The sequence below is a fragment of the Gopherus evgoodei genome, chromosome 15 (assembly GCF_007399415.2).
Source record: "Gopherus evgoodei ecotype Sinaloan lineage chromosome 15, rGopEvg1_v1.p, whole genome shotgun sequence".
NCBI classification, from domain to species: Eukaryota; Metazoa; Chordata; order Testudines; family Testudinidae; genus Gopherus; species Gopherus evgoodei.
Window position 1 is genome coordinate 26006404 of NC_044336.1, and position 23723 is coordinate 26030126.

General features: G+C 58.1%; 1 protein-coding gene across 2 annotated transcripts; it reads right to left on the reverse strand.

The window, feature by feature from the left end:
* Positions 1-6410: 6410 nt before the first annotated feature.
* On the reverse strand, positions 6411-23723 carry CDC42EP4 (CDC42 effector protein 4). Of its 2 annotated transcripts, none has more exons than XM_030534954.1 (2): positions 23604-23723; positions 6411-9471 (listed from the first exon to the last, which is right to left on the reverse strand). In XM_030534954.1, the coding sequence occupies exon 2, from the start codon at positions 9385-9387 to the stop codon at positions 8386-8388; it is 1002 nt and encodes a 333-aa protein (XP_030390814.1). In that variant the 5' UTR covers positions 9388-9471; positions 23604-23723; the 3' UTR covers positions 6411-8385. The 2 variants fall into 2 exon arrangements, with proteins under 2 accessions (XP_030390814.1, XP_030390815.1); XM_030534955.1 differs by lacking the exon at positions 23604-23723 and adding an exon at positions 22742-22842.

Genomic DNA, 23723 nt, shown 5'->3' on the forward strand with positions numbered 1-23723 from the left:
CTCCTCCCAGCCAGCGGGACTTGGGAGATGCCCCAGGCCCAGAGTGAAGCCAGGCCAGCCTTCCCCCTCTGCCTCAGGCTGGCTGAAGAGCCCCAGCTGAGGAATGGGATTGAAGAAGGGGCCAGCTACAAATTCCCTCCCTCCCATATCCGCTCTTGCCCTCCTTCCTGCTGCTTGCTCAGAGTTAACAGCCTGGGTGCTGCAACCCCTCTACAGCCTTCCTCCCCAGCACTCCTCTTCTCTGAGCCAGCTAGGAAACCAGGCTGAGCCCCCAGCTCCCTCCCCCGCTGAGCCCCCAGGAATCTGCAGCCCCTTCTCCAGCAGCAAGCACAGGGGACTGGCGAAGGAGGCCACAGTTTGGAAACAGCAACTCCCAACATCTGGTCTCAATTTGCAGCTGTGATTGAAAAGGGCTGCGCCCCAGCGGTAGGGAAATCATCCCCGGGCCCCAAGCAGCCCTGCTGTATTAAGCCCCCCTCACCATCACTCTCTGCCCAGCCATCTGCTTTCACTGCCTTAGCCTCCAGCCCTGGCTATGCCTGGAGACCAGCTGGCCAACATTTCCCACAAGAAACCGCAGGTCCCCCTGAGCGCTTTGCTTTAACTCTTTCACTGCCAGGGCTCCATGCTGCACAGAGCTTAGCTGTGGGGCATTAAGAGATTCCCAAGCTCGGTCGCTGGGTGAGGGCTTGGCTGCTAGATCCTCTCAGAGGGCAGTTCCTGTAGAGCCCATCTGGGGAATCACCTGGGTCCAGGTCCAGTCCCACCTCGTTTCTATCACATCACCTGAGAGCAGCCTTTGTGGTGAGCTGGTGACTTGGTACGGAACCCCCCTGAACCTGGATCTGGTGCCGAACTTTGTAAGTCAGAGCCACCTCTGCTTCTGCATGTGTTATAAAAGCTGACGGCCAAACACTCTCATCTGGCCAGAACTTGTATTATTTATTATTTGGATCAGCGGCGAGCCCAGGAGCTGCAGTCATGGCCCACACCCTGCTGCGCGCGGTGCTGTACAAACACCCCACTAAAAGATGGCCCCGACCTACCAGCACTTATCAAAGTGCCATGAACCTGTGTCACTACTGTGCCCCCGAGTACCCAAGCTGCAAGGTGGCATGGCTGCCTCCCGTCCCCCAAAACTCAGGAGAGCAGAGACATGCCACCCAGCACTTTGTGTATTGAGGGCTTCATGGTGCAGCCTGGCTAGACCCAGCTCGAGTGCTGCTGAGCCCTGGGAAGCTTGTGCCCGGCTTCTGAGCAGACCTGGGCACGACCTCGCTAATATGAGCATCCTCCAAGCAGTACCAAGGCCAGAGGCAGAATCCAGCTGTCAGCTCTAGGCAGGGATGGAGGTACTGGAGTCTCCCCAGCCTGATGCCAGCTTTGCCCATGTCTCCTCTTCTGTATGGAGCCCAAGGGCCATGGCCTATGCCATGTGGCACCTGCTCCCACTTTGTCCTGTGCCAAACGAGTGGCTGAATGACCAGTGAGGTGCTGGCATGGGTATTAACCCTCCCACAATGCCCCTGACAGAGGAGGCTTTCAGTCATGTGGACATCTCAGGCTCCACTACCATACTCCCTGCACTCCTGCTGGCACCGGGCACGGCAGCCCCATGCGCTCATGCCAGCACCTCCCTCTCCCCCTCCAGAGCTGAGCACAGGGCCCTCGCCGCTGCCTGCTCAGCCAGCCGTGGTGCGCATTCTGCCCTGTCAGCGTGAGGCAAGCGGGTGCTCTCGAACGGGCCGCTGAAGGTGACAGGCGTCGGAACGATAGCGGGAGGCTGCTTGATGTTTGAAGGGGGTCGCGTGGCAGGCGCCTTCCCCAGCGGCTCGGTGCTGCTCCTGCTCCGCCCCCCTAAAGCGAGGGGCATCCGGCTTCCTGTGCTTGGGCTCAAGACAATGTAGCAGCTTTGGGGTGGTCTAGCCACAAGAACGGAAGGCAGAACGGATGGGTTCCCCTGTCCTGATCCTGCCTGCAGTGAGAGCCTCATTAAGCTACAGGAGGAGACAGAGCAAGCCGGGTGGCCTTGCGGCAGGAGAACAAAGGGGGACATTCACTTCAGAAATGCACAGCCTGCTTAGCCTGGGAACCTGGGCCCTGATGTTGCAAGTGGTGCCTCTCCACGAGATGGATTGGGAGGAGCAGAGCCTGCTTCCTGGAGCACTCAAAGCCAGACAGCATGGTCCTCGGGGGAATAGATCCCCCAGCCCGGCCCAGCAGGAGCCCTACATAAAGACACTGGGAGCATCTTTTCCAGAGACACTGCCCCCACACCACAGCTCCCACTGACTTGGCCAGAGTTGTGGCCTCCCACACCTGTGGAAAGCCCACTTTAGATAGCTGACCAGGTCCAGCAGTTATAGCGCAGGGGCAGAAAGGCTGAGATCTTGCTTCACTCTGAAGAGTAACTGTTACCAGCATGGGCAGTAACCAGGCACATGTGGCACCATTCAGGGAGTGGGCAGAGCACAGGAGACAGGGTCAAAGGAAATCTATTCTGGGGTTATTGGGATAGCCACATCGCCAGTATGCAGCGGTGGTACCACTTACAGCCATCGTAGGATGAAGTGGGAATTTCTTGTAAGAGTTTTACGATGCCCACGTATGCCTCAGTTTCCCCTATATTTCAGCTGGCTACTCAGCGTTTGGTCTCTGGGCAGGCCTAGCTGTCAGAGGCAAGATGGGTCATTAAAGGCCAAGGTCAGCCCCACATCAGTGGAGTGTCTGACAATGGCAACGCCTCCCCCCTGGGACATTAACACCTAGCAGTGTAAGAGTTGGCACCTGGAAGCAGTCTGGGCTCTCACCTGGGATCCGGTCACTGGTCAAGGAGGTCAGACTGAGACCGAAAGAACCCGACCAACGTGGGCTCTGGGCTGATCACAATGACCCAGGGCTAGGCTTTAACCTTCAGTTCTCTGTGCTGACCTAAGCACCAGCTAATAAACCCCACTCCGTGTCACTGCAAACCCTTGGTGAGGTGCATTGATCCCTGCAGCATGTCCACATCTCTGCAAAGCAGAGCTCACATGGCCTGAACCAGGAGAGCTGGAGCCCATGGGAGGCAGTGAGGCCGCGTGGCCTGGCCTGAAGGAGTGAGAGCCCTTCGGGGGTCTGGCACACTGAGGGGGTCCTCCCCGAGACTGGTCCAAAGCCAGGGGTGTAGCCCTGCTCCTGTGGATCTGTGACAAGAGTGATGTGATCACCTACGCACATCCCTACGCCGTGCTGGGGCCGTTAGCTCCTGGAAAGTGAACGCAGCCTTGAGAAAGGGCTGAGGGAGACACTGCACCCACAAACCCACGAGCCTGCCCCTGCACTGAGGTTATAGAAGCCATTGTTGTCCAGCTCTGGCAGGGAACCGAGCCCCCACCCTGCTGGAGAACGTCAGGCTGGGCAGAGGCGCTGGCAAAATGGTCAGGACTGGAGGTCATAGGAGGAAGCTACGGGTGAAGAAGTCTTCCTCACCTGCATGGAGCTCCGGGGAAAGCGACAGCAGCATCGCCTGGGGATTTAAGGGAGGCTGGGATGGGAGTGTGGAGCAGGGAGGCAGCTTAGTTGGGGTGAGACAGCCTATTTCAGTCCCTACTATCCCCTTGGTGCTAAGTACGGAGAGACTTGACCCAACCCCCTGGATCCAGACCCACCCGGCTGGCAGCTGCTTCAGATTCTGAAGCTTTGCTCCAGCTCCCTTCGCTCCTGCTGGGGCAGCAAGCCGGCCTGGGCTGGTTAGGAGCAAGGTCCCATTTCATACAAGCCATTAATTAACACATTCCTGGCTACTCCTGCCCCGGGAGACCGAGTAACACAAGGCAACAAGAAACCTCCTTGGTGAGGTACAAGGAGATGCTGGGCCTTTAAGAAACAACAGAAGGCAAACCTGTCATGGAGCCCAGGCCAGTTGCTGTTGTGCTTTCTTCCCCAGAACAATAGGCCAATGTCCCAGCCCAGTGCTCCCATTGTAAGGGCTGCTGCCTTTTGCATAGATCCTGCATTGTGCTAGGCTCCCCCTAGGCCCTTACCCGCCCTGGCTGGTTGGAAGGTTGAGTCCAGGCCTCTGACCCCGCTCCCCCTTTTCACACTCACCCCTCGCACACCAGGGCTTTTCACACTCACCTCTTCACACCACCCCCTGGCGTTTGGTCTTTCTCTGGCCTCCCTCCTGCTTTATAAAGTGACGCTCGTACAGAACAGGCTGCATATATTCACGGGGACAGACTGATGGCCCTGCTGGGCCCCCGGAGCAGCCATGGCCCCCACCCCCATCTCAGGCCTGGTCTATCCCCACACCAATCAGCCTTGCCAATGCCCCTCAGTCCTGACCCACAGTCCTCTGCACCTCCACCCCTAGGCTCCCCTCACCCCCAGCTCTGGGAGGGCACCTCAGTCAGCACCTGCCACAGCCCTTGCTCCTCACCCCAGCTCAGCGTCTGCTCCTCTCTGCCCTTCCCCAACACACCAGCCCCAGCTCCTCCCAGAGTGAAGGCCACTAGCTTTGCCTGGTCTCCCAAAACCACCAGCTTATCCATTTCCCTGACCAAGTCTGCTGAGGCCAGACTGATTTTCCCCACACGTGGACCTCAACCCATGAGCCTCTCCAGCTTAGGCTGTTGGGGAGCAAGTCTGGCCAGCTGCCATGGTGGCGTCCAGCTCTGGGGCTCTGCTCCTTGGCTGGGGCCAGGGTCCGAACTCCATGCTGGGAGAGGCATAGGAATCAGATAAACAGCCTTGCGGGGTTGAAGGTTATGAAATCAGCAGCTGACATCCAAACACTGGCTGTGTTGTGCATAGGCCCAGCTTCGCTGAAAGAGTTTCTTTATGCGCCGAGGCCAAGCGCACCTCGGGGAGGGACGAGGCCAGAGCGTCTGCAACTAAAGCCACCCTGGGCCAGTTTCCCCCTTGGCTCGTATCTGGGGAGCAGCCCGCGGCTTGGACGATGCAGGACGAAGCCCTCGCTCAAGGTGCACTCAGGGCAGGGCTGGTTACAGCAGAGGTGCCAGGCACTGGTAGGTGGAAGAACAGCAAAGGCTGGTAGGCAGCACAATCAGAAAGGTGAGAGATACATGCCAGAGGGGCAGGAGTGCCACTGGCAGGGAGAGCCGCCACGCAGCACTCGCATCTCTGCAAGCTGTTTCTTTCCCGGAGCCCCGCAGCCCTCACCCCTGCCAGCTGCAGGCTCCAGGTTCTCTTGGCAGTCTCATGCCTCGGATTGGCAGGGAGCGGGAGACGGAACATGCCCAACCCCCAGGAGTCAGCCCCTCATGCCCTCCCCCCAATCTGCCCAGCACAGGTCCCCTTGCTGCACCCAGACTTGGCACTCCCCCTCCAACTCCATTGCAGAGAGGAGCACAGCACCCCCCTGGGCCCAGGAGGGCCGTCAGTGGCAGCGTTCCCAGGCACAGTGGGAGGGAGCCAGGCCCCGGCAGGGGGCAGTGGCAACAAGAGTTTCCAAGGGTATCAGAAGAGCCCTGCAGAGGGACCCTTCCTTGGCTGCAGGCAGTGCCAAGACCTGCTCGAGTCCCATGTAAACAAAGGCAACCTGGACCCATCACTGGGCACAGGGCAGTGCTCGACGCTCCTATAGGCCACGTGGCGCTGCCAGGGGGCACCTCCCTGGAAGACCATGGTTCAGAGGCTGGCGCCCGGCAGAGGAAGGCTAGGTGACGCCAGAGTGAAGTGCCATGGAGCATCGGCTGCTGGTTAGTTGCCAACTGGTGAGTTCGACAGCTGCAAGCTCAGGTCTTTGCTTTCCCCTGGTGCATTCGTTTGTTAGCCAGCTGATTTCTCCCCCCCACCTTCCCCACTCTAGCGGCACTTTCCCCTTCAAACCCAAGGAAAGGGAAGGGAGTCTGAGCCAGAGGCCAAGGCAGGGCGCGGTTGGGTAGGACTGATCTCCCGCCAGGAGAAAACCCCAGAAGGAGCGATTAGCCTAGTGGATTTCTCCCTCTGCAGGACAAGAGGCCTCTGCACTCCAGCCGAGGGAGCTGCAATGCATTGAGCAGGGTGGGTGGATTTGCTGGGCAGCCCTGGGGATATTCCTGGTAGGCATGGGAGCAGCTCCTGGTTACTCACCATCAGTCTCTGCCCACCCTCCAGACAGAGCTTATGGTGGCACCAGAGGTCTCCACAGGGTGACCAGACAGCAAGTCTGAAAAATCGGGACAGGATGGGGGGTAATAGACACCTAACTATCAGGACTGTCCCTATAAAGTCAGGACATCTGGTCACCCTAGGTCTCTGCCACTTGAGTGGGGGAGAGCCCCTGCCGCTAAGCCAAGTGGGGGCAGGAGCCAGGCTAGGAGACATTGTCACCAGCATAGCAGAGGTGAGCCTCAGAAATCAGAGTGCGAGACACAACACATCCCCAGCCAGCATCAAAGAGACCCCCGAAGAGCCAGGCACTGCTTTCACTACCGTTTAATTCTGTTCTGCATTTTACATACATCATAACCCCCCGCCTTCTCCTCCCTTCATCTGCACCGTACAGCTCCCAGCACGTGGGACAGAGCCCCAGTCATAAGGCAAGGCCAAGCCATGCCTCGGGGCACCCAGCCACTGCTTTCAACCTGGGGTGGAGGGGATCTAGCCCAAAACAACATTTAAAAAGAAAATAAGTTAAAAAAAGGTCCAAGTTAGTGTTTTATTGCTACCTGTGACGTGCAGAAGGCAGGGCAGGGCCCAGGGGGCAAGGACACATCTCTCCAGCATGGTGCTGACAGCCCCGTGCCCTAGGTATGATGGTTCCCCACCCCTAGTCAGGCTGCCCCAGTAGCTCTTGGGCTCAGGAGCGTCTGCCCAGGGGGCATCTCCCTTGGGAGGAGACCGGGCAGAGGAAAGCGAGTCTGCGTCTCCTGCACACGCTGCCCATTCCCAGACCGCTGGGCTTCAGGAGGCTGTGCCAGTGCACCAAACCCATCGTGCCCATGTGTGCAGACTGGCTCCCACAGCTCGGCCAGGTGAGGAGCTAGACATTATCCCCCAAAGCTTTAAGTCCAGGAATGTGGGCTCACCTCCTTCCCCTTGCCCCTCTGTTCCATTCCTGTCAGAGGGCAGCTGGGTCTCACCCCACCAACTGCTGCCTCCCAGGGCAGGCCACCTGCTCATGCAGGGCACAGTGGGATTGGAGCTGAGGGCAGGCCAGGGGCCAGCGATAGGCTAGCTGGGGGCGGGGGGTCAGCCAACATCTCTGTCCCAGCCCTGTTAAGGGGATTCCCCAGAAGGCACCTCCAGCTTCTTCCGCTGTAACCTTCCACACACCTGGGAATGGCACCATAGTCATTGGGTCCTGCTTCTCGAGCGCCAGGCCTGCAGGCAGCTCTGCTGCCCACGGCATCTGTTATAGCTCTGCATCGTACCATGACCGGTGCATGTGTGTGTGCGTGCGCGTGCATGTGTGGCCGGGCATCGCAGTGCCAGAGACGTGATGCTGCTGCAGGGACAGGAGAGGGTTTCTCAAGGGGTGGTTGGATGAGGTCTGAGTTCAATGTGTAGGAGCAGCTGTTGCAGGCTGCAGAGAACCCGTGGGCCCGAAGGTGCTGCAACATAGGACACTTTAAAAAAAGAACAAGGAAAAAAACAAAAAAAAAAAGATACAAGAGTAAAAAAAATCCCTCCCCCCGCCTCTGGAGCTGCAGGCCCTCCCAGTGCTCTGCCCAAAGAGAAGTACCATCAATTGCAGGCTTAGAAACCGCTGGCTTTCCAATGCCACTTCACTCTACAATATGCAGAAGTCTAAACTCTTGAACCAAGTTCTTTCAGACTGGAATTCCCCTTGTCTGCTGTTAAAAAGAGTCACCAGCACAAATCAGAAACCAATAAAAACACAAGGGGGAAATGTATATTACTAAGGGCACTGGGGCTTCAAGCCTTGTCCTTGTCACTTGACTCTGTATTGCTCGATGTGGCCAGTAGATCAAGTTCTATCCAAAGTCCAGTGGAAGTGAAAGTACGTTTCCCCCTTGCAGTACAGCCTGGGGTTTTCTTCTGGGAAAGGAATTGTCTCCAGCCTGGCTAGCGGGCTCGTCCCCTCTCCCGCCTGCTGTTCTCCCCTGGCTCGCAGAGATTGGCAGCCTTACAGGAAGAGGTTGTTCGACGTAATACTATGACTTTAAACCCAAGTTTCTCCCTCTCCCACAGTGACCTCAGAATAGCAAAAACTAACCCCACGACATCTATCTTCCTGTTTCACAGGTTCGCCCAGTCCCTGGAGGGACATCAGAGAGGAGCAGAGGGGAATCTGGCCACAGCCCGTGGGGAAAGGGAAAGGAGTTGAATTAAGTGTCTCCCGGTGACATTTCTTCCGACACTGTCAGTTTCAGGTTATCCCTTCTTGTGCTCAAGCTACCGCAAATTTACACCAGACCCGTAAGATCAGCCACCTTCCTACACTCTGATCTCGTCGTCCTCCTCATCCGCGAAGGAGAACTCTTTGTCGTGCTGCTTGGGGGGTCCAGGCCGGGCAGCATCTGGGATCTCGTAGCTCTGTCTTTCAGGGGATGGGCAGCACTCCTCCAGCCCCTGTACCGTGCAGCTAGAAACTGAACTGCTGTCCCTGCTGACCTGGCTCCGGGCAGAGCCCACGGCCCTGCTCTGGTCCTGGCAGGCTGGTGCCGTCAGCAAGGAATCCGGCAGGCGCCTTCCTTCCTGGCTGAGCCGGTGGGCTGCAGGTACCCAGGTAGGGCCTCCACCCCTTCGGAGCTCTTCGGGTACCATGGCGCCCAAGTCTTCATCCTGGTCCCATTGGTCTTTGTCCATGATGCTCAGGACGTCCCCCAGCATGGAGGGCCCCAGGTCGATGTGGAAGGACATGATAGACTCAGCATGTTTCATGCCATAGCTGCTCTTCGGCACCACGACAGGCAGATCCGTCAGGTCCCCAAAGTCATGCTCGTCCAGGCCGGGACTCTGTGGGCGGGCGGCTGCGCCGTTGGGATGCGGCTTTTCCTCTGGGGCGACCGCCTCCTCCGGTACCTTCTTGACAGGGCTCGAGGAAAGGCTCTTGGGCAGCTTCCCGGTGCTTTTGTCCACCTCCTTCTCGGTGAGCTGAGGCAGGGAAACGGCGTTCTTCACGAAGATGGCCGAGTCCCTCAGGGATCCCAGCATGTCCCGCCGGTCGCCACGCGTCACCGAATGCGACCTTTTGCTGCTGCGGAACTTACGGGACAGCAGGCCGGGTTTGGAGGAGCCCAGCTCCTCAGGGGACTCCGGCTCGCCGGCCTTGCTGTTGAGGAAGGAGGTGTCCCCGAAGGCGTCCCCCGCTCTGCCCACGTGCATGGTGTGGCGGAAGTCACCCAGCGGGGCGCTGATCATCTCAGCTGTCAGATCTGCCCGCGAGCGCCGCTTGGAGTGGGCGGAGTTGGAGACGAGCTGCTTCAGGATCGGCATTGTCCCGGCAAGGGGGGCCGAGTGGCGGGAACTTCCCCGGGGGCTGGGCGGCGAGGTCTTGCTGTCCTCCCCAGCAGCACTCACCTAGCGCATGGAGAGAAGAGAGGACGTGGGTTAGGCTGGGGGAACCAGACAGCAGCTCACGCCACCTCACCAGCACCGTACAGTCAGCGGGGAGAGCCACGGCTACCGTGTCCCACTCCCTGCACCACAAAGCACTGGCGGCTTTACAGAATACTTCCCCCTACCCCAGAGTGGCTTCTCCCTTGTAGAGCCAGCCCCCAGCCCTGTTTCCTTCTCAGCTCCCGGGGGCTGGGAAATGTGTATTTGCTGTTGAAATGCGCTGGCTCTGCCAGCGGCTCAGCTCAGCCCCTGCAACAGTGAATTCGAGATTCTCTCTCCCACCCCCTCCCTGCAGACAGGCCTTCCCCTACCACCAGAATCTCCCCCCGACCGATACAGGGGGGCCTGGCTCAGTCCAGAATGCAGCCTCCGCCACCAGGCCTCATTTCTTCCCCCCATCCCACTCTCTTTAATAGCGGCCGGTGTCGGAGGACAGAGACTGAGCAGATATGGGAGGGAGAATTGCACCCACTAACAAAGTTAGCCCCAAGCAGCTGATTCTGCAGACAGTGCTACCTGGGTGAGGAATCCAGGGCAGGTCAGCTGGGCCACCAGCAGCAGGTGCTGCTTTGGAAAGACTGTCCCTGCCCCATGGAGCAGGGGTGTCAGCGGAATGGGTTTTACCAGCCAGTTTTCCAGCCTGGCAGATTCTCCCGGTGTTGGAGCTGGCATCAGCTGCCGTTGATCATGTTCCAGCTCGTTCTCAGCCCCTGCCCTGCACCGTCACTTGGATACAGGGTTCGTCTCCATTTCCTGTGCTAAACGGCCATGTACTGATGTGGTCTGCTGAGAAGCCGCTACGCCACACCCCAGAGCAGTGAGCTCCCTGCCTCTGTCAGTTCACTGAGGGTGCTGGGATCGGAGTAAAATTTCCATCAGAATTATTCAGGGTGGGGTGAAAGACAGTCACGCTGCACCCCATGGCACTAGAGAGGCCGCCCACAATACAGGAAAGTCACAGCTACCTGGAGCTAGAGGCAATTAACATTCAGTCGCTGTGTGGAAACAATCTTTGCCCCGCACCGGAGAGGAACGTGAGCACCAGAGAAACTGAGGCAGTGAACCCAAGGAGGGGTTTTGAGGAAGTCAGAAACAAGAGCCTAGTGTGCTCCGCAGAACTGGCCAGTCTGGAGGGACAGGATGGTTCACCCTACTGCGGCCCTGCGCCTCTTACCGAGGTCGGATGGCAAGGTGGCGGCTTTGTTCGAAGCCACATGGAGAAAATGCTTTGGATTTTTCTCACGTGAAGTGAGCGGCGAGGAGTGGACGCCAGGAGGAATTGGAAACAGACGGCAGGAAGTGTGCGAGGAGGGCTGGAAAATGCGGAGAGGCCCCACAGGCTCAGGGCTGTGCCATGCAGCTGGGAGAAAGGCAGCTGCCTTCAATCGGAGGGAAAGAGGCTCAGAGTTTCTGGGACCCAAGGAGAATTGGTAGGAAGGATCCCTCCAGCTCCCCACGCTGCTGTCCTGGGGCTCGTCACACCAGGGCTGGAATGCCATGTGCAGCCACCATATTGAATAGGAATTATCCAGAACACGGTTCTTGGCCTTCTCCATCCCTGCTCCCCCAGCGAGCTGGGAGCTAGCCCAGAACCCCCCTTCCTATACACGGAGCGGGCTCTGGCTGGGAAGGAGACTGCTCAGGAACAGAGGCTGACTGGCACAGGCATGTCTCCCCACTGCACTAGCACAGGTTCAGCTCCACCAGGCAGAGCACTTAGGGCAGACAGGATTTAACCCCCAGCATCTAGGTTTGCTCTGAGCGCCACCAGCCAAGGCTTCCCCTGGCAGAGCTGCCATGGCAGGAGCGTTCCCAGCAGAGACTGGTGCAGACCTGGCCCGAGATTCTCAGCCCTGGGCTAGCTGCAGCCGCCACACGGGCGGAGGCTGGGGAGCAGAATGAGGGTGGAGCAGCGTTTGCAGCGTTCCAGGAGAGAAGATGACCCCACAGGAGGCCAGAGCTCCCTTGCTGGTTCCCAGGGACTGAGAGCAGCATGATCCGGGCCCTATCTCCCCAGGTGCCTTGGTAGCAAGGGACAATGGACACGTTTCCTTTCCACTCAACCCCGGGGGTCCCTAGAGCCACTGAAGGAGCTGGGCAGTCAGCGACAGGCCAATCACCACCCGCTGCACCCAGGCCGGGGTTTTCAGCATGACGAGCCGTGCGGAGTGGGGCAGAAAGAGACTGTCCGAGCTGCTCCAGCATCTGTGGTGCCTCCTCCAAGCGGGGGGAACTATCCTGGCCCAGGCTCCCAGCTGAGCAGGCTTCCATCCGCCGCCCTCCCCCATCCCGCTGCATTTGGCCGCGTGCACTGGATTCCTTGGCTCTCAGAGGCAGAGCAGCCTAGCAGCCAGCGTCGGTGGAAGGGGGATCCCCCGGGTCAGAGCCGGCTCCATATAGGCCTGAGCCGGCTTCCACAGCCCTATTGAGAGACCGAACCACCCCAGCAGTGACATGGCTCCATGCCAGCTCGCCTGCACTCTGCTGCGTCCTCACAGCCGGATTATCTAGGCAGATGCTGGTGGCGGCAGTTGGCTGGGAACACAGGGGCTCAGGCAACGTTCTGCCCTGGTCAGTGTGTGCGAGGCAGCCAGGACTGGCAGAACTGTAGATGGGGGCAGACTGCACAGTTCTCCTCCCTGCCCCATCACTGCCTGAGTCATGCTGCCTAGAGACTGTTTAAGCACATCCCAGGGGCCTGAGGCGATTCCCTGGCCGGGGAGCCGGGACTTTCCGGAGAGGGGTTAGTGATGAGGCCTCTGTGGGGAGTGCCTGCATCAGCAGAGGGAGCAGTTTTGGCTCGGGAGGGGAGGAGAGGCAGGTGCTGAGAGAAGCAGGCCATGACTGGAACGCAGATGGGCATCAGAGAGAAAGGGAGACACACACATGCGTACGGGTGAGGCAGCCCATGTCCCTCTGTTCTGCTTCAGTTCCCACTGGGAAGGGAGCCACGCCCCTGGGATACAGGGTGTCACAGGGAAGCCACTCCCCGTGCTGTGCTGGAGAACGTCAGCAACCAGAAACATGCTCTTGTGGTTCAGGCACCAGGCGGGGATGAGTGGGTTCAATTCCTGACTCTGCCACTGACTCCCTGTGCACCTTGGGCAAGTCACTTCACCTCTCTAGGCCTCCCTCCATGCCTAGGAAACAGGGAAAATGAGACAGCCTGTCTCCAATCCCTTGTCTAGAGGGACAGCAGCAAAGCCGTGTCTAAACGGACAACAGGAAAAGCTCCTTGGGACCTGGACGGTCTCTCACTTGTGCAGTACCCGGGAGCTGAGATTTCAGTTGCTGCGTCTGTGGTAGGAATAACAATCTTCAGGGCTTTCAATCCAACACCTGTTCTCCATGCACTGAACAACAGGATATACAAGAACTGGCCTGCGCTTAGATAGTCCTCGGAAGCCTGTTCTCCGTGCACTTGCTCTGGCGAGACATCCAGAGATCTTAGCCCAGGGTCACGGTTAGTCTTCCCCACACGGCATGGGCACTGCGCACTGACAGAGGCGGCTGTTCCATGGGCCATGGCGAGCACCATTCCTGCTCCTCTTATATTTGTTTTACTGCCACTTCCAGACAAGCTGGAGGCCCCGCTCAGAGATCGCACTGGGCTTCGGAAGGTGGGAATCGTTCCCCAGACTGTCCTGCCTCGCTTGGCCCCGGAGTGTGACGAACTGGGAATGTTCTTAATGTTTGCTCTGAATACTCTGTTGGTGCCTCAGGCCATGTCTACATCTAAAATTTTGCAGCGCTGGTTGTTACAGCTGTATTAGTACAGCTGTATAGGGCCAGCGCTGCAGAGTGGCCACACTTACAGCAACCAGCGCTGCAAGTGGTGTTAGATGTGGCCACACTGCAGCGCTGTTGGGCGGCTTCAAGGGGGGTTAGGGGAACGCGAGAGCAAACCGGGAAAGGAGACCAGCTTCGCCGCGGTTTGCTCTCGCGTTCCCCGAACCACCCTGCAAACCGCAGGGAAGGAGACCTGCTTGTTCGGGGAACGCGAGAGCAAACCGCGGCGAAGCTGCTCTCCTTTCCCGGTTTGCTCTCGCGTTCCCCGAACCACCCTGCAAACCGCAGGGAAGGAGACCTGCTTGTTCGGGGAACGCGAGAGCAAACCGCGGCGAAGCTGGTCTCCTTCCCCGGTTTGCTCTCGCGTTCCCCGAACCACCCTGCAAACCGCAGGGAAGGAGACCTGCTTGCTCGGGGTTCGGGGAACAAGAGAGCAAACCGGGAAAGGAGACCAGCTTCGCCGCGGTTTGCTCTCGCGTTCCCCGAACCACCCTGCAAACCGCAGGGAAGGAGACCTGCTTGCTCGGGGGTTCGGGGAACGAGAGAGCAAACCGGGAAAGGAGACCAGCTTCGCCGCGGTTTGCTCTCGCGTTCCCCGAACCACCCTGCAAACCGCAGGGAAGGAGACCTGCTTGCTCGGGGGTTCGGGGAACGCGAGAGCAAACCGGGAAAGGAGACCAGCTTCGCTGCGGTTTGCTCTCACGTTCCCCGAACCACCCTGCAAACCGTAGGGAAGGAGACCTGCTTGTTCGGGGAACGAGAGAGCAAACTGGGAAAGGAGACAAGCTTCGCCGCGGTTTGCTCTCGCGTTCCCGGAACCACCCAGCAAACCTCAGGGAAGGAGACCTGCTTGCTCGGGGTTCGGGGAACGCGAGAGCAAGCTGGGGAAGGAGACCAGTTTGATTACCAGAGGCTTCCTCAGGTATGCTGGGATACCTGCTTATTCCACGGAGGTCAAGAAAAGCGCTGGTAAGTGTCTATACTTGATTACCAGCGCTGGATAACCAGCGCTGGATCCTCTACACCCGAGACAAAACGGGAGTACGGCCAGCGCTGCAAACAGGGAGTTGCAGCGCTGGTGGTGCCCTGCAGATGTGTACACCTCCTAAGTTGCAGCGCTATAACTCCCTCACCAGCGCTGCAACTTTCTGATGTAGACAAGCCCTCAGTGTCCCCATGGCAGTTCTTAAGTATCTGGCAGAGCAAAGGCCAGTGCACCTAAATGCCTGGCACTCTGTCTCCTAGCAACTGATGGCCTGGGCCCCTCTCCTGCAAAGGTGCCAGCTGAAGGTGTTGGAGACAAAGAGATCAGGTGACCTCCTGGCCCGGGAAAGGAGCTGAGCAGAGAGGAGGGGCTGGAGGGGATTGTTAATCTGGAGCTGGCTGAGGGCAGACGTGGGGGTCTGGCTCACTGCCCCCCAAAATGGACCCGGCCGAGGGGTCCGGTTCGCTGTATCTACAAGCTCTGTTTGAGACCCTGTTCCTGTCATCGAATAAACCTCTGTTTTACTGGCTGGCTGAGAGTCACGTCTGACTGCAAAGTGGGGGTGCAGGACCCTGTGGCTTCCCCAGGACCCCGCCTGGGTGGACTCGCTGTGGGAAAGGCACGGACGGGCAGAGGATGCTGAATGCTCCAAGGAGAGACCCAGGAGGTGAAGCCGTTTGAGCTTCTTGCCCTGAACAAGTCTGCTCCAAGGGAGAGGAGGCTCCCCACAGTCCTGACTGGCTTTGTGGGGAGCAGTTCCAGAGCATCGCCCGGTGACTCCGTGACAACTGAGAGAGACAGAGACTCCAGCAGCTGCACTCCACATGCCTGTCCTGGGGCAGCAAATAGGGATCAGAGTCTCTCACTCTTCCAGGTTCCTATGGGACAGTCCAGATTTGGACCCAGCTGCTCCACCAGCAAAGCGCTCCAAGGTGCCGACATCTGCCAGACCAGAGGAGATGCTGTCACAATGCAGGAGGCCCCCACAGCTGGGGCATCAAGACCTCGCCGTCAGAGTCCACCCTGCTGAACTAACTGATAAGGCAGCATCTGTGTAATGGGTTTCACCCGCCCCCTTCTGCTGGTGACCAAGGCAAGGGGACGCTCTACAGAGACAGAGCCCCACAACAGGCCACAGCCAGCGAGTGCTCATGAGCCAACTGGCATCTCTGAAGTCTGCTCCGTTTGCCCTGCTGGAGCAAAGTTCTGACCCCTTCTCCATGACCACTTCCCCAGCCCTGCAGCTTTCTAGCTGGCCCCACTCTCCCCTGCCCTGCGTCCCGGCTCAGCCCACCCTGCAGCATTGCAGGTTCCCCTGCTCTCCCCCACAGATCCAGGGTACGTCTACACGGCAATCCAACACCCGCTGACTCAGGCCAGCAGAGGGTGTTTTATAGCTGTGTAGACACCCCCACAGACACACCCCGAGTGCTCCTCCATTGCTCAGTGGGAGCAGAACAAACTTCCTGCTTTGCAATCACTTCCACCTCACCACTCTTGCTTCAGAGAGCGTACAAGGCTCAAACTGTTCTACCCCAATTAAACAACCTGTTAGACAATCTCTCATCACAGCACCAAGTACTTGGGCACACGGGCTCTTCTGAGCAAGGCTGCAACTCCCTCCCCTCTCCGATGTCCTTTGAAAGGTTACAGAAAATGAGCTACACAGAACATGCCAACTGCCTGCCCCTCCCCAGGCAGTTCAGAGGAATCAATCCACCAGCCGTTTCCGGTATTGCGTGTCCCCCAATGGTACAGCCTCTGAGCACCACACAAACGAACCTATCGATCCTCACAACACAGGCTAAGGTTCCTCATCTGACCCTGTGTAACACGGGCCAGGGGCTTGCCCCTAATCCTTCCTAGAGCAGCACCCTCTTGAGACCAGCCAGTGCTGTATTATCTTCCCTTCACAAATGGGGAGCTGAGACAAAGGGAACGTCTTCACAGCACGTGAGTCTCAGAGCCTGGATCAACCGACTTGGGCTCGTGGGGCCCGCTCCACAGGGCTAAAAATAACAATGTAGATGCTCTGGCTAGAGCCTGGGCTCCGAGACCTTCCTCCCTTGCTGGGGTTCAGAGCCCAGGCTGCAACCTGAACCCAAAACATGGACACTGCCATTCTGAGCCCTGTTTTTCAGTCCGCTGAACTGGGCTGAGACTCCCGGCTTGGTTTTAGGCACCGTGTCAGCAGGCTCTCAAGGTGCTGCGCATGGTATCTGAGCAGATGCTACACGTTCTGATTTCAGTTTGTTGGTTCCTACTACACAGATTCAAATCCTACCGAGTCTGTTACTGGACACGAGCTGTGAAGAGTTAGTGGCTGAGGAAGGCAATGGGAGCCTGGACTCCTGGGTTCCACACAGTTGGTGGCTGTTTGAAGTGCAAGCTGGCACTTCTCTTCTCTCTCTCTCTCTCTCCTCCTTTTGGTGTCAGTTTCCTATCCATAAACTAGGTTTAATCCACCCAGGCAGGGTAAAATCTAACCAATTCCCCCCTCACTGGGGTGTCCGATTTCCTTATCTGTCACTAACCTCTCCTTGGATTGAAAACCAAGCCTGCTTTTTTTGGTCTTTCTCCAGCCAGAAGGAGTTACAAGTAATGGAAAAATCGACTAGTCAGTTTCTAATCAGTTTCCCTGCCAGGTTCTCATGCCCTAGCTCACTGTTGCATGCAGGGAGAGGATTACACACTTGCCCACGCATCTTTTTCCTTTGCCTGATTTCATTTCTATTGGCCTTCAGTTTCATACGAGACACAGAAACCCCCCAGGCCAGCTCCCCAGCTGGTGTACGTCAGTGACAATCTGCTGATTTAGGCCAGCTGGGGACCTGGCCCTAACAGCTAACCATGGGGGCAAGTTTGCTTCCTTAGCATTCCCAAGAGACTTTGAAAGCCTTGGCTAAGAGGCAGCAGGGGACTCAAGTGTTAGTGATATTACTGAGAAGCTTTGCCCTCCTCCAGAAGCCTCCATGCTGCTAGGGGCCCAGAACAAGCCATTGCCTCCCCCCACCCCCACCCCCGCTAGCAGGAAAGGGGCGAATTCATAGTGCCTTCTCTCTCCTCTGGCAAGCTTCACTCTAGAGACAGTGGGGGAAGACGGGGCGGGAGAGGGGATGTTTTCACAGAGTGGAGGCTATAGGGAGCTCTACTGCAGCAGAGGTGCTGGGCTTGCCTATGCGGGGGATAGAGCCCCTTTCTCTGCTGCTTATTCAGCGAGGAAGGAGACACGATCCCATGACATTCCTGCTGCTGCATTTACAAAAGCAGAAAAACGAAGTTTAAGAGCCGCCTCCTAATAATCTGCTGAGAAAGCGCATGTGTAACCAGAGACAAAGTTGAAGACGCAGCCAGCATCCAGGGGCAGGCGCCTCCAACTGCCCTCCCAGAGCACGGCCTCGCTCCTAGTGCCAAAACCCATTTCAGAGGGGAGCAGAGACCAGTCAATTACACCCCTTTTCCTCCCCTAGCTCAGGCCTGCTAAATTTGCTCTCTAGGTCAGGGGTTCTCAACCCTTTTCTCCTCCCAACCCCACTTGCTATAAAAACTCCACGGCCACAACACCTGTTTTTCTGCAGGGCTGGTGTTAGGGGGTAACAAGCAGAGCAATGTCCCAGGGCCCCACACCACAGAGGGCCCCAGGAAGCTAAACTGCTCAGGCTTCGGATTCAGCCCTGGGGGGTGGGGCTCGGGGCAAAGGGACTTTGGCTTTCTGCCCTGGGCCTCAGTGAGTCTCATGCGGATCCTGCTTCGCGAACCCCCTGAAACCTGATTAAATCCCCCTGGGGCCTCAGATCAGTGGCTGAGAACTGCTGCTCTAGGTGGTTTAGGGACTTGGATTGCAAGCTCCTTGGGGCAGGAACCATCTGTTCATTACGAATCCATTCTCCATTACCTGCACCTTGTGGCCTTTCACACCCGTGCAGCACTTCACACCGGTGCCAGCAGCTACGCGAGGTGTTGGGTGAGAGCCAGTTCAGCCAACACATCTGTACAGCACCTGGCACAATCGGTCACAGAGTCTGCAGCAGAGCAAGGATTGGAACCCAGGAGCTCTGAAATCCCAGCCCCTGCTCTGTGCCCTGCTGCTCAGTTCCTCACCTTGCTTCCGCCCCATAGAGCTGCACAGAGGGCAGGCAGGAGCGACAAGCCGGAAGTCAATAGCAATCAAGAGCCTTGACTCAGGGCTTTCCTGATGCATTAACTTGCGCTGGCTTTGCCTCGTCCCGTCACCAGGGCTCTTTTGCCATCCCTACCAAGGCTGCCGGCTTTGCTGTGTGTTTTGGTTCACGAGGCAGTGCCCAGAAGCTAGGAGATCGCAGGAGGTTCTACCCCACCCACCTTCCTCTGTCAGACTCCCTGAAGTGTGGTGAGAGTCCCACCTGAAACCTGGCAGAGGGAAAGAGCCAGTCCAAGAGATGATCAGCCCTGTGGTATCCAACAAGAATCTCCACTCACCCCGCATCCCACACCCCTTTCCAGTGCCTATCCGCACACCTGACCTCAACACCCAAACAAAGAACCACCTCCAGACACAGAGCTACCAACACAGAATAGCTGCAGGTGAAGAGTCGCAAAATCATCTGATCTCACTGCAGAGAGAAGCTGCAATCCCAGACTACCGTTTGCCAAGCAGGCCCCACCCCTGAAGACAGAGGCTCATCCTCCAGCCATCAATGCAAAGACATGGGCTAAGCCCGAAGACACCCATGCAGAAGGGTGAAAGGAGACAGTTTGTTGGAGGCAGGGCAAAAACAGCTGTAGGACTGACAGACTAGACTTCCAAACAGCCGATATGCTGAACCTTCAATGCATTTATCAGAAGCATCTGCAGCACCTATTGCAAAGCAGGTGGAAAATATCAGGCAGAGAAAATTAGATCCCTATCCAGAGTGTTTGACCAGAGAGAGACAGGGATCTTGGCTCTTGACAGCATAATCTTCCACACAGAGACATAATTAGCCTGTGGAACTCACTGCCACAAGATATCACCAACCTGAAGTGCTTAGCAGGATTTCCAAAAGGACTGGACAGTTCTGTGGATGACAAGGAAATCCAGAGTTGCATTAAGTACTAACAAAGACAATAGGAGTTTGGGAAAGGCTATAAACACTCATGCTTCAGGGCATGAGCCAACCTCTAATTAATGCAGGGAGGGGGTCAGGAGGAAACATTCCCTGGGGCAAGGTTATCCCTTAACTGTCTTAAGTTCCTCTGAAATAGCAAATTCTGGCCAGTGTCTTTCACAAGATACTGAACTAGACACACCATTGCTTTGCTCCAGTCTTGCCAATATGCTCCTGTGTCCCTATATTGTGGGTGGGCGAGGAGCGAGCAGCCAGATTTCTCACAGCCCATTCAAGACCACGGTAAGCCAAGACAATTTCCATACTGGGAGACTGAAGGCAGTTCACAGATATCTCACCAGGGAACTGGTTAACCAACTCACTCACCCTAGAACAATGGGACCCAGAATGCAACAATCAGCAGAAATCACTCACATCAGCTGAAGCCCTTTTAAATGACTCTCACCCTTGATACAATAATCTGCTGTGTCATGCGGCCTACAGTCAGAAGGGTCAGTAGAGGATTCACCTGAGTTACAGAACTGCCCCACTCCAGCCTGTTAGCACAGGGCATCTTTCCCTCTGGGACAGCAGTGGGCATGCAGCTCGGAGGTACTGCCTAACAGCAGGTCATCGCTTCCCTTCACAGACATCAGCTGTGGCCAAAAGGCGGCAAACCCCAGTTCTGCTCCCAAGGAGAATCCAGCTTGGATTCCATCAAGACCCGGACTGGTTTGCCAATTGCTCGCCTCATAAAGCATGGCCCAGGCACTGCTTACTGAGCGCCATCCCAGGACGAGGGCTCTGCTGGGGGCAGGTCAGGCTCCGTGCCAGCCTCTGACGTGAAGGCACACACCTTCCGACAGGGGCCAAGAGGGAGGCACTGAATCGTTTTCACTCTGGACCTCACCTGGAGTCAAACCCCGGTGCTAGGGAGAACAAAGATCGAGCACTGCCTGCAGCATGGCCCAGTGGATCGGGCACTTGACTGGGACTCAGGAGGCCTGGGGTCAGGTCCCAACTCCGTCCCTCCTTTGCTGGCTGACCTTGTGCAAGTCACAGCCCTCCCCCTGCCTCGGTTTCCCTATCTGTCAAACAGGGAGAATGTGGGCTTGGAGACTGATGGATGAAGAGGACTATGTCTAACTCAGGCAGGGGCTAAGCTGCTGTTTATTCCCATCTCTCATGCTGCTGGCAGCTAAGGCCCTGAGCTGAGGAGCGCAGAGCAGGTCCTGCCCCAGAGCGCTCCATAGGTTGGCAGAGTGCCAGGTTCAGAGGAAGTCGGTGCACTCACTATGGCCCCTGGAGAGACATGGAGCCATTAAGCCAGAGACGAGCCCGAGCCTGGAAGCTCAGCTCCAGCCCCTTGAACTCAGAGTGCTCAGCCTGACGTTTCCATCCAAGCTCTGGCACAGCTCTGATAAAGACAATAGGCTGCAGAGATCTTCAGCTAGCCCCCTTCTCTCCCTGTTGCCCTGCAGCAGAGCACAGCGCAAGGCAGGGATGTGGCCAGACACAATCCAACATCATCAGTCCCAAGCATTCCCAGAAGGGGTCAATACGTCACAGGGAGCAAGGTATCGCTAAGGTGCCTTTAACCAAGAACTGCAGCCAAATCTCAGCCTTGCCGCACTCTGGCCCCTCACTCAGTTATTCACAATGGATCCTGCAGAGATGCTCCCCAGAATCCCTTGCAGTCGTTCTCACCTCCCTTCCCATGGCAAGGGGCAACTGCTCTGTGCTCCTGGCCCCTCAGCTGGCAAGCAAGCCGAGCTGTGAGCTCCCTGTCTAGCTCCAGGCAGGCTAACCCCCATGCACAGGGGCAGAGGTCAAAGCCTGCTTCCCACAGCAGGAGAAAGCCAAGAGGGCACGTGAGGTGGAGAGGAGGCTTGGTTCCCTGGCCCCCTATTTAGTCAGTTACACCCACCCGGAGCACATTTAAACACATCAGACATTTTTGGAGGAAAAGGTCCTTCAATGGCTATTAGCCACAATGGGCAGGGACCCAGCCCCATGCTTTGTGTGTCTCTAGCCACTGTTTGCCAGAAGCCGGGAGAGGGAAGGGGAATGGATCACTTGATTATTGCCGGTTCTGTTCATTCCCTCTGGGGCACCTGGCACTGGCCGCTGTTGGAAGACAGGACACTGGGCTAGATGGGCCACTGGCGTGACCCACGAGGGCCTTACCCCTCTGCCCAGCTGTAAGAGATGGTACTCCTGGCACAGCAGTGGAAAAATCAAGCCCAGGCTAGGAGCAAGCTGGTAACCCACCTCCCTGTGCCAGCTGCTGGGTCCCACCAACTAAGAGCTGCTGTGGGCACCATGGCGACAGAGGCCTGAGTGGTAGCTAGCCAGACCAGGCACTGACACAGCAAAGGCCGTGTTCTCCCAGCATCTGTTTCAAACCCTTCTGGCATCCCAAGAGAGGCCAGCTAAAGAATTCACAGTGGCTAGGGGCTGCCCAGCGGAGGGGGCCCAGAGCAGTTAAAGAAATGGGCAGCTCACAACGGGTGCTGCCAAGCCAGGCTAAGAGGGGGAGGCCAAACGCCCCGCACCACAAAGATCAGATGTATTCTAAGGTGCGTTTGCCGCTCATGGCAAAGCCTGGCACACCACAGCCAGCCCTCCAGCTCGCCCCTCCACACGAGGAGGGGTTAGCCCGTTCGCTAACATTACACCTGTTTAGCCCAGTGCCAGCGGGCCCTGAGGTAGCCCGCGTCTGAGCTTACAGGCGCAGGAGCAGCAAGCCCCGGGCCCAGTGGTTTGTTTTGCAAGAGCCACTCCAGAGTTAGCAACAAAGTTAGCCAGAGTCACCGAGCCAGGGGAACCAACCGATCTCGCTGCCCACCTCCCCAGGTCAGCCCAGATCCCCAGCGGCCGTCTCTCCCCTCCGGAGCTTGGCAGGGCCTGTGTGTGCCAGGGCCTGCAGCCCTTTGTTCCATCGCATTTCACTCCGCCGGCCGGGCACCCAGCAAGGCGCAGCCCGTCCCACGGGCACCTAGGGGCACTGGGGCGGGGGCAGGCTGCACGCAGGCCATTGTTTGGCCAGTGAGAACAAGGCGGAGAAGCGGAATCAAGGCTGATCTGGCAAGGCTGGGCACAGGGCTGGCACAGCCCACAAGGGGCCCCTGGCACCTCTCTCTCCTCCTAGCCCAGGAAATCTCTTCCTGCAGCCCGTCTCTGCCACAGCCCCGCCTGGGCATCCCGGGGCACGAGGCGCACAAAGACCCAGCCGGGCCGGGCTGCGCGCATCTCGGTGCCTGCCCCCAGCGAAAACCCGGGCCCGGTTCCATACAAACAGCGCCCCACTCCCCAAGCGCAGCGCTTGGGTCTCAGCCACCGCCTGCCCGAGGGCTGGTTTTACTGAGCCGCCCCCCTACAAGCCACCTACTTTTCTCCCCAGCAGCCTCCTCCTCTGCCCGAGCTTCTCAGGGCGCAAAGTTCTGCTGCGCTGCGCGCCCCTCTCCCAGCGCACGCACAACCCAGGCGCGCAACTCCCGGCCGCCGCCCGCGCCTCGCTCCCCTGCACTTTGCTCCTGCCCGGCCGCGAGCCAGAACCAGCGCAGTAAATCTCCCGGCCCCGGCGCTCGCCTGGCCTTAAAGAGACAGGGCGAGCCAGACAAAAGAGCCCAGCTCTGGAAATTACCTGGAACAACCCCGCCCTCCCCCGCGCGTTCCCAGATCCCCCCGCCCGCTGGCTACGGCCAAAACCCGGCAGCGGAGGGCCTCTGGCTCCCGGGGGGGCGGTTGTGCGGGGGGGACGGACGCGTGCCTCCTATGCCGATGTATTACAAGAGTCCCCCCCAGTTTGCAATCGCTGCTCTTTGCAGGCCGGGCTCCGGGAAGCACATTCTGGGCAAGGGCCAGCTGCTGCTAGTTTGTTAGCATTGACTTTGGAGGGGGGGCGGGGCTGGATCAATGTCGCTTTCATTACAAGGGGGGCGCGGAGTCCGCACGGGTTCCCGAGGAGAACCACCTTGGACCATCTCCCAGCCCTCCCCAAGGCGAGCCCGGGTCTGCAGAACCCGCCTGGAAGCTCGACGGGGACACCTCTGACCAGCAAAAGGCAGCCGCCCCCCCCATCTCATTTTCCTTATAGCAGCTGAGCAAAGAGCCGCGGGAGGGGAAATCCCACGGCACGAACCCCTCTGCAGCCAGTCCCCGCAGCGCAAACTAGCGCCACTCCGCTTGTGTCCCTGCCCGCCCCCCCAGCCTGGAATCCCCCGCCGGGGCAGTGCAGGGTGGGCACCTACCTAGTCACAAGCCCTGCCCGTCTCCCAGGCAGGCTTTGTTCCCCCGGCGCCGCCTCTCAGTGCTCCGCGCTCCGCTCCCGTCTCTCCATCCCATGTCAGTTTCCAGCCTCGGTCCGGCTC

Excerpts from the sequence above, each read along its gene's own strand:
- CDC42EP4 (XM_030534954.1), bottom strand. The coding sequence starts at position 9,387 with ATGCCGATCCTGAAGCAGCTCGTCTCCAACTCCGCCCACTCCAAGCGG.